The 9,615-nt window shown below is 51.5% G+C and overlaps 1 protein-coding gene across 2 annotated transcripts; it reads left to right on the forward strand.

The window, feature by feature from the left end:
• The first annotated feature begins 441 nt into the window (after positions 1-441).
• On the forward strand, positions 442-9,509 carry RNF126 (ring finger protein 126). 2 transcript variants are annotated; one of them, XM_076359608.1, is made up of 9 exons: positions 442-520; positions 3,838-3,896; positions 5,361-5,424; positions 5,966-6,207; positions 6,869-6,937; positions 7,023-7,092; positions 7,323-7,416; positions 7,865-7,980; positions 8,214-9,509. In XM_076359608.1, the coding sequence occupies exons 1-9, from the start codon at positions 446-448 to the stop codon at positions 8,361-8,363; spliced, it is 939 nt and encodes a 312-aa protein (XP_076215723.1). In that variant the 5' UTR covers positions 442-445; the 3' UTR covers positions 8,364-9,509. The 2 variants fall into 2 exon arrangements, with proteins under 2 accessions (XP_076215723.1, XP_076215724.1); XM_076359609.1 differs by having other exon boundaries at positions 8,327-9,509.
• The last annotated feature ends 106 nt before the right edge of the window (positions 9,510-9,615 follow it).

A 9,615-nucleotide genomic window follows, 5' to 3' on the forward strand; every position in this document is an offset into this window, starting at 1 on the left:
CCTCCCGCTCTTCTTCCTCACAGGGAGCTCTTCCTCCCCACAGGACCCGCTCTAACCGGGCCGTGAGGTGCCTGGGAGACCCGGGCAGCTCTCCGGGCCTCCAAATCCGGGGTACCGCGGGCCCACAGCCCGGGGGGGGGGGGGGGGGTGAGGGCCGGGAGCCCGGGGCCCCGGGATCGGGGCCCCGGGCTCCCGGCCCTCGCCCTCACCCACCCCCCCCAGCCCCACAGACTAACGGCCGCCCTGCCCGCCCTCCTTATAAACCCTAGGCCCCGCCCCTCCATTAAGCCCCGCCTCTCGCCCCCGCCTCCCCGGAGCGTTCCTCCCCCCCCCTTCTTCTCCGCGTTTCTGCCGCCCGCTCCCTTTCTTGTCCCCGCTCGGCCGCCGTCATCCTCCGCCGCGCGTCGCGGGGCGGGGTTGGGAAGGGGGGGGGGGGGATGGGAAGATGGCGGAGGCTTCACCGCAGCCGGGACGGTTCTTCTGCCACTGCTGCTCGGCCGAGATCGCGCCGCGCCTGCCCGTGAGCGGGGGTGGGGGCCCGGCCGCGGTCCGGCGGGGGGTGGGGGAGCCGGGGGCGCGGGTCAGGGCGGCTGGGGGCCCCGGCGGGTCGGGCACGTGGGGGTGAGGCCTGAGGGGGCCCGGGGGGCCTGGGCCCTCGGGGCGGGGGGGACCGAGGTGGGGGGCTCGGGAGCGGGGGGCGGGGGCGCGTTAGGAGGGGCGGGGGTGAGGGCCCTGGGGGGTGGGCGGTTCCGCGTGTGGCAGTTGGGGTTCGGGGGGCCGTTGGGAGGGGCGGGGGGGGGAGAGGGGGGGCTCCGGAGCGAGGAGATGGGGGCGCTGGGGGGGGGGGGGGGAACGGGGCGCCCCCGGCCGAGGGGAAGCAGCCGGGGGAGCCAGCGCCGGGTGTGGCGGGGGCGGCGCGGCGGGAGGGGGCCCTCCGCCCTCCTGGGCCTGGTGCGGGGGCGGCCCGGGCAGGGGGGGGGGGCCAGCGCGGCTGCCTGCGGGGCCGCGGTGGTTCGTGAGCTCCAGCCGTGCTGTGAGGAGAGGGGGACCCGCCGAGCAGCCCTGCCTCAGAGCGGGTTTGAGGGCGGTGGTCCCGACCTGCAGCAGCCCTTCCCCGGCCCATCCCCGGGCTTTCCGCACCCCCGTCTCTCTGAAATGGCGTGACATCCCCCCGGGCTCAGGCACCATTAACCCGCTTCTTTGTCCGGAGCGAACTGAAGCTCCGTGGGATAATGAGGGGGTTTCTTTTTTGTCTCTTTCAGTAGGATTTAAATGAGCATGAGGAAAGCTTCAGGGGTGATAATATCTAGGACGTGGGCAAGTGCACAAATGATACGCACGCACCGTTTCCACTCGCTAACGCACAAGTGCTTTGTCGGCTAGGTGCAGCGCCTGAGCAGACGTGCGTTAATCGCCGAGTAAAACCCCTGCTTGTAGGGAGTCATATTTTTCTGGTGTGGGTGGAAAAGGAGCGTTGGCTGTTGGAAAGGAACTGGCTAAAACATCGTGGTGGGCCACGGCTAGGTTTTCTGTTGATCGCCAGCCAGATGTTGCGAGATGTTAAATTCGATTCGGAGGATCCTGCCAGTCTCTATTTGTCCTGAAACTTTTCACAGCGTCTTGTCAGAATAAGGCATTGCTTTTTGTTAATGTTTATTGAATTTTAAAAGTCACCCGACTGTGAGCATAGGTGTCTCTCTGCCATGGTTGATTAGACTTCGCCGTCAGTTTGGTTTTGTGACGCGCTGTTTGTCCTTTCGCCCTCTCCGTCGGTCTTACTGGTTAGGCGAGGGTAGGCCTTACTGGTAAATCTCACAGCTTGTATTTAACTGTGAGGACAAAACTCTTGATAATGCTCCTGCTAAATACATAGACGGGCTGGAGAAAGCGGCTCGGGAGCTGAAGGTTATAACCTAGAAATATCAGTCATTTTTTTTCCGTTTAAACACCACATGTTGGGCTTGTGCCAGCAGAGCACATCTGGCAGCGGACGCACTGAACTGTGGTAGGGAGCGGACAGCTGCTTTTGTTGATTCAGGTCTAGTTAATTGCTAGTTAATGAACTTGGTTTTGGGGGTCCAAGTTCATTCGGTTTCACTTACTCTTTGCAGACCGAGCTACTGGAGGTACCGTAGCATGTGCTGCAAAAGGAGTGATTCAAACAGCCTGAGAAACAACAAACTTTGACATTTGTGCTGTTCCAGCTGCTGAGGAATTTGCTGATCCCTGTGTTCAGAGTTGCCTGTAAGCACACAGGAGAAAAAAAAGCCTCCCTTAGGTAGGGGAGTCGAGGAGTAAGTTGCTCACTGCTCTTGACTGTGTCTGCCGTAATAATTTACCCCAGTGGCATACTGGTGGAAAGTAAAACAGCAAGGGGATATTTCAAAGGCAGAGGCAATTGGTCTCATTTTCGGTGTTCGACACAGGAGTTCCCATGTGCTGGTAACCAGCTTTGAGAAGAATTTGGATGGTGTAGAAATGGCCTTGAAATCAAACGTTGTGTAAATTGCGTAGACCCAGTTATTTCACAATCGCAAATCTAGAGAGTCCTGCGCAGAAGAGGGAGCAGCAACTTCTCTGAGTCTGTTTCTAGGTCTTGGTGTTTGCTGCTTCCTTATCTTGCTGGGCAGTCAGGGGCAGGGTTGAGTGGATTGCTGGTGTTGCTGCCTTGTGCTTGGGCCTTATCAAGTTTTTCTGCGGTGGCTGGAGGAGCGATCCCAGATGTCTTATCAGAGCAAATCCACGTGGCTGGCATCCTCTCCTCTTTTGGGGAATCCATTGACTTGTTTAAGGGCCTCTGCCAATTCGAACGTAGCAGTAGTAAAGGGAAGTAGCATTATTTTTAGAAGCTCTTAAATTTCTTTCATGCTGAGCCTGGCTTTGCCAGCGCGGGGTTTTGAGCGGTTGTGTTTGCCCGCGGTGGCTGTTCCGCCTCGGCTGTGGTTGGGGTTGGGTACGGGGTCTGTTGCTTCCTCTTCTGTCTCGACGGTGCTGCGTGGTGCTACTTCTTCTCAAGCGCTGAAAGGTGAAGTAATTTCCTTTCAGGATCTTAAGCGTTCTGGGCTGCTGCTCGCTAGGACAGCGTGGTTGTGGAGTATAAATTCTTCACTAACACCAGGAATTGTGAGGAAAAGTGACTGTTGCAAACTCCTGAGGAATCTGCTTCTGCACACACGGGCTGTTTATTCCAGCGTATTCAGTCTTCAGTGTTAAAGGCTACAAGGGTGGCAGTAGCTTTCTTTAACGAGCGTTGAGCGTGGGAGTGTAAAATTCTGGTATTGTGTGTTGCAGAATGACCCTCTTGTGTCTCCTTGACCTCTGTGTGGCGTGAACCCCAGACTACATTAGTAACAGCTTTCCATTCAGCCCTTCCTAAGTGACAGTGACACTGTGATTAGCCCGTGCTGCAATTCCCTCCTTGTTCCTTTCATTAGGACAGTTTGGCCCCTTGAGGGGGGCGGGGAAAGGCCCCCAAAACACGCAGCTATTTAAAAACTAGCGTTTGAGTGCTGCTCTTTTGGGAAGGCCGGTGGTTTTGCTTTCACTTCACCCAGAAGTACACCAGATGTTATCTAATGCTTTGTCTATACTGGGGATTAATTAGTGTTATCCAAATCTTTTCTAAAGCCAAGTTCCAAACAGGCTCAGGCTTAACAATTTGCCTTACTAGTCTGGTGAAGGCAAATATCAGTGGTTCGGGGTCTTTTTGGCTCTGTAATCGTGGCATGCGTTTGGGACGATGGGCTGCAGGACTCTTCCACCCCATCACGCTGAAGGCACTCTTTGCAGCTTTTATGTACCACTTTCTTTTCTCATTCAGTATTTCTTCTCCCGTAGGACTATATTTGCCCACGGTGTGAATCTGGTTTTATTGAAGAACTTCCCGAAGAGCCAAGGTAACGTGCTGCCCCAAAGGCTATTGCTGGAATGAACTCAGTCTCTTTTGCTCTTTTTCTAGTTAAAAGGCAATGTTGGATACTAAATACACCATTTTTACTACTTCTGCCCAATATTTGGCTCATCTTTCCTCACTATGGGTAGAGAGTGCTTAATTTGCATAGTTTGCATCTACAGGTAAATCAGCCATGGGAACGCTGAGTGTCATACATTGCTGGTAGAGGGTGGGGGAGGAATGGGTTGTGGTAGTTCTGAACTGGTTTGAGTCATCAGGGTAGAGATAACCCTGTGAGAGAGGAATCTGCAGAATGGAGAGTGTATGTATGCTTCAGTGTATAATTTAATAACTTAGTCTAGAGTACTAACGGCGAAACATTTTGACTAAGACTTTGGACTCTGCACCGGAGCAGCTGGATCTGCGTTCACGTGCTTTACTGCTGACTCAGTAGTGGGACTGCTCTCTGGCGGTGTCAGAACGGGCAAGAGCAGGAGTAACGTCTTAAAATGTTTCAGACTCGTTCGCCGGACCTTGGCTGCGACTGGCTTTGGGACAGGCAGCGTGCTGGCAGGCGTTCAGTGCAAGGGCACGCTGTGCTGCATGGGGGGTGTGCCAGACGCGTGTTGCTGCCTGCCGAGAGAGGTCATCTTTACAGACTGAGGTTTCTGTACTGTCAAGGTGACGTTTGGTCTGACTACGCCAACCTTAGAGGCTGAAAATCAATCCTGGCTAATCCTGACTGTATTGGTGATTTGCTGTGACCTTGGGAGAGTCGCGTAATCGCTGAACCTTAGTTTTTTGTTACCATGAATGTCAAAGCGTAGACCTGGATACTGAGCAGTAAATGTTCCTGCAGCTCTCTAAAAGCAGAAGCCTAACAGCATTAAGAGTTTTCCTAATAATCTGTCCCATTTGGTCACATGCCTCTGCAATAGGGAAGTTCCTTTGATTCAAGATTAGACTTAAGCATGTTTGGGTCATAGCGATCAGGGTTTGTACCTTAAGTCTTCTCTTCCTGGTGCTCCAGAGGATTAGCTGATTTGTTTGAGGTGGATTGTGCAGGGAATCCTTGCTTGACGTCATGGTTCAGTCACTTCTCTGTAGCTTCATGAAATCAGAATTTGAAAGGGTGGGGAGAGATGGGTGAAGGTCTGGGAAAATGAAGGTTGCAGGGAGGGAAAAATGAAAATTGATACGAACGGTTAGAAAAACAGCAGCTGAGGGCAGACCAGTTTCTGTGTGGAGCTGACCCTGCGCCGGGGCGGAAGGGAAGGTGAGCAGACCTCTGAGGTCCCTTCGAGCTGTGGCTCAGCACAAAAATGAATCGGTCACTTCCTGTGTGCTGTTACGGTGCAGCTGTGGTGTCTGCTTTTCCTGTCAAACTCATGCCCCTCGCTCCCCTCTGCTGGGAAAATCTTTTGGTAGCACGCTTCTGAGGCTTACCAGTGCTCTTCATTCTTCACAGGAACGCTGACAATGAGACCAGCTCCTCTACGTCAGCCAGTGATCAGAGCAGGCATCCTTTTGAGGTAAGGCCTGCCTCTGTCTTCCAACACTTCCTGCTTTGCCATTGAATTGAAGTCTTTTTCCATTAGTACATTGTTTAAATGTTCCCTGGATTATGGCAAAATTTGGGAAAGGAGGTATTAATATCATCCACATGCTGCTCCTGAAATCTCTGCATGTCGTATTTTTACTGCATGTTTTTAATAGGACCATGACTTGTAGCTTATTCCTGTGTGAGGGGGCTCAGCTAGGATTTAGTGAGCTGTCTGGGTGTGTTGCTATGCAGTAGCCTCAACTTAAAAGGCAGCAGTTGCATGCAGCAGCTAAAGAGAACCAGGGAAGTTGTAGTTACTTCTTACCTTCATACGTGGTTTCAGTCTGTGTCTGTTCCTCACTAAGCTGCCTCTGAGAGTGCACTGATCCACCTGTGTCAGCCAAGGCTTGTGAGTTGCTGGGGATCTGAAGAGACTAGTCTTTGTTGGAAGGCTGGTGAAATACCAGGCGTGAAAGCTGAGCTGTTTCTCTCCTCGTTACAATCTGTTCCCTGAATTCTCTCCCTCCCAGAACGTGGATCAGCACTTGTTCACCTTGCCACAGGGCTACGGCCAATTTGCCTTCGGGATCTTTGATGACAGCTTTGAGTTTCCATTCGGGTCCAATGTGCAGTCGGAAGACAACAGGGACTCTGAGAACCGGAGGGAGCGAGAGCATCAGTCTCGGCATCGATACGGCGCAAGGCAGCCCCGAGCCCGTCTCGCCACACGCCGTGCCGCTGGCAGGCACGAGGGAGTTCCCACACTAGAAGGGTGAGAACAACTGCCAGGTTCTCGTGGAGGAAGCCCCGTTAGTTTTCACTGATGAGAGTTAGCTGAAGATCAGCCCGTCCCTTGTTCTCATCAGTTCGAGTCTCTTAAAGACTGCTCCTGAGCACAGCTGTCCAGTGCGACTCTTCCGTAGGTGTCCAGCTTTGCCCCTGTGAACTCGCGCTGCTGGATGGTCAGGCTTCAGCTGGGCCTGCAGCTGTTGGCAAGCTCTTGCCTTGAGTTTATAGGGGCCGTTTCACCTGAGCACAGTGGCATGGACTACAGTGTGGCTGGGAGTTTTGACCGTTAAACCTGCAATGAGAAAGCGTTCCCTGGTCATTACCAGGTATTACCAAAATGTTGTACTGAGTGCGAGGGGAAACGAGAGAAAACACTGGACAACAAGACTAATGTTTCTTTAACTGCATCCTGGAGAGCCACGTGCCATCTTTGTCAGAAATTATCCCCTTATGAATAAAATATTGAAACTTCTCTTTATCGATGAATAATCAGTTCATAAGATGCCATTGCAATTGCTACAGGATATTTTTCCTTTTCCCTCTGATGATGCGACAGTATTTAGCCACTCCTTCCACGTCATGTTTCTGGGCTGGGAGTTAGCAGACACTAATTCTTACAGGATCCTGGTTTTCTTGTCTTTCAGAATTATCCAGCAGCTGGTCAATGGAATTATTGCACCTACAACAATACCGAACCTAGGACTAGGTCCTTGGTGAGTTGGAAGATGTGCTGCTCTTTCTGACAGTGTTCTTGTTCGTGCTCCCAGACGAATTTAATTGTTGTCCTTATTCTTAAAGGGGAGTCTTGCATTCAAATCCAATGGACTACGCATGGGGTGCCAACGGCTTGGATGCAATTATTACACAGGTAAAATTTGCATTATAATGGAGTCTCCCATCCTCTTGTGCAGTGCTGCAAAATTGCCAGCAGTTGTTGTGATGCAGGGGGGCAAACCACTGAAGGTGCAGAAATGGGAGACAAGGTCCGCAGTGCAGGCGATGCAGGGTTCAAGCGCCCTGGATCAATAAATGAACAGATTCTGTGTGCTGCTGAGCTCACATCTTCTTTCTGCCTTCTGTGGCCTATTGTTTTTTCAGTTACTAAATCAGTTTGAAAACACTGGACCACCGCCAGCAGACAAAGAAAAGATCCAGGCCCTCCCCACCATACAGATCGCACAGGAACACGTAGGTATGTATATCTCCAGGGAATCCTTCACAAAGAGCTCTGTGAAAGTTCTGTTTAACGTTTTCTTGGGATTTTAATTTTATCTGCTAGTACCTTCAAGGCCTAAAACATTTCAAAGAGGGGAGAAAGCTGAAGTACTGCTCTGTTATACTCACAAAAGAAAGAGCAGTGTGGACTGGATGGATTTGCCCTGGGGAGGCAAACTGTTCTGAAAAGTTCAGTGTGGATAGAGATGAAAAAGCAGAAGGGAAGGGAACAATGAAGCAAACCCAGGGCAGTGAGAGGTGGAGTGATGGTGGTAGGAACTGCAAAGCAACAAGCTTTCCTCTCTGCAGGGGTGAAGCAGCGGTGGGGGGAAGGGGAAAAGGTGATGGGATCCCGAGTCGGGTGCTTTGAGTGTCGTTCTCTCCTTTATTGCTTAGCTGTGTTTTGCGTTCCTTTTATGATACAGATTCTGGGTTAGAGTGTCCTGTGTGTAAAGAAGACTATACAGTCGGTGAAAATGTCCGACAGTTACCTTGCAATCACCTATTCCACAACAGCTGTATAGTCCCTTGGCTGGAACAGGTTAGTGCCGTCTGAGTGGGTGACTTGGGTTTTGTAGCACGTGGGTGTTTTTTCTGGTGGTACTGTTCTCCTCTGTAAATATTTTCATACCTCCATGATGAGGCCTAAGCACGAGCAGCCTTTGATCAGAGGAAGGAGTGTCATCCTAGCCTTTTCCTTGAGTGCTGCTCCTGTATCGTGTTTCTAATCCTGTTTCCCATATTTCTTGTTTTGTTTTTGTCTGCTCTCCAAAGCATGACACGTGTCCTGTGTGCCGGAAAAGCTTAAGTGGACAAAACACTGCCACAAACCCCCCAGGACTCACGGGGATGAACTTCTCATCATCCTCTTCCTCCTCTTCCTCCAGCTCACCAAGTAACGAAAACTCATCGAACAACTCGTGAATCTTAATCCAACCCTCTGTCCCTGGGGCCCTGTCCATTGTCCTTCCTCCCTCCCCAGCCAACGTAAGCAACGAAAGGGGCTTCCAGAGCAGAGCGAGGGGAGGGTAGCAAGGGGGAAGCAGCGCCCCCAGAATTCCCTTTTGAGTTCTGAAGACACGGAGACTCTGGGTCCTTCAGAGATGAGAAGCCTCAAGTTCTGTGATGGGGGGAAAGAGCTCTGTCTATTAATAAAAACATCCATTTGCCGCGTGGACTTTTAACCATTGCAGTGAAAGGCTGCTGCGCTCCACAGATGGGAAACCCGAGGCGCTGAGCTAGCGGTTGCAATTCTGAATGGAAAGGTTGTTTGTATGGTTTTGAATTTGAGATTCCTTCCTTTATTTCTTTTGCTCCTCCTCCTCCCCTTGGATACTATCTCTTCTGCTTTGGAGATTGAAGTCTTTAAAATGAAAGCATAATGATACTGCCTCCCTCCCAGGATCTCCAGCTGGGGAGGGCCAATAGTTGTCACTGAAAAAATGAACTCTTGAAATAGACCCCATTATCCTTCCCTTCCCCATCTCAAGTCCCATTTATTTTTCTTTATAACCTCGCCCTTCTGATACTCAACACTGTAAGGGTTTTTATAATTTTAAATTATTACTGCTGTTAAATAAATGGACGTTTCAACTCAACGAGACGTTATGCATGATTTTGAGGAAAACTACAGGGTAAGCTCTCCGGAGGCTGCTGTGCTGAGCCGTCCCGTTTCACCCCAGGGCAGGCTGGGCTTGTCCAAGCCCTCCTGCATGCCGAGCACAGGCATGCTGTGAGCTCTGGGCACCAGACTCCGACGTGACCAGCACCTGTACGTGCGTTGCCAGCCTGCGGATCGTTGAGCCGTTGGCTGCAGGATTGCAACTGAAAGCATCCTTGCCTGGTCTTTTGTATTTTTTACACCTTCTCCCTGTTGCAGTCCTGCCCTTCTCTCAGCCTGAGCAGACTTTTCCGCTGTGTCGACATCAGGACTGGGCGTGCATCAGAGGAAAGACCAGCCAAATATCATTGTGATCGAATAATATACAGGAAAAACAACATTTTGGAGAAAAATGTATTTCAAAGCTACTTAAAATACAACCGATTAAAAAAAGGAGAGAGAGACAAATATCCAGGTGTGTTTGTGACTCAGTTTCTGTGACAGAGCTGGAGGTTGGAGAATGAAAAGAATGTGACCGGAGCGGGCAGTGACCTACCTCGCTGCCTGTGTTCATGC

The sequence above is a fragment of the Aptenodytes patagonicus genome, chromosome 25, assembly GCF_965638725.1.
Source record: "Aptenodytes patagonicus chromosome 25, bAptPat1.pri.cur, whole genome shotgun sequence".
NCBI lineage: Eukaryota > Metazoa > Chordata > Aves > Sphenisciformes > Spheniscidae > Aptenodytes > Aptenodytes patagonicus.

Bases quoted from the DNA above. Each gene is read 5' to 3' on its own strand.
- RNF126 (XM_076359608.1), top strand. From the start codon at position 446: ATGGCGGAGGCTTCACCGCAGCCGGGACGGTTCTTCTGCCACTGCTGC. The intron at 5,425-5,965 runs GTAAGGCCTGCC...TCTCCCTCCCAG, and splicing joins AGAGCAGGCATCCTTTTGAG to AACGTGGATCAGCACTTGTT. The intron at 7,981-8,213 runs GTTAGTGCCGTC...TGCTCTCCAAAG, and splicing joins TAGTCCCTTGGCTGGAACAG to CATGACACGTGTCCTGTGTG.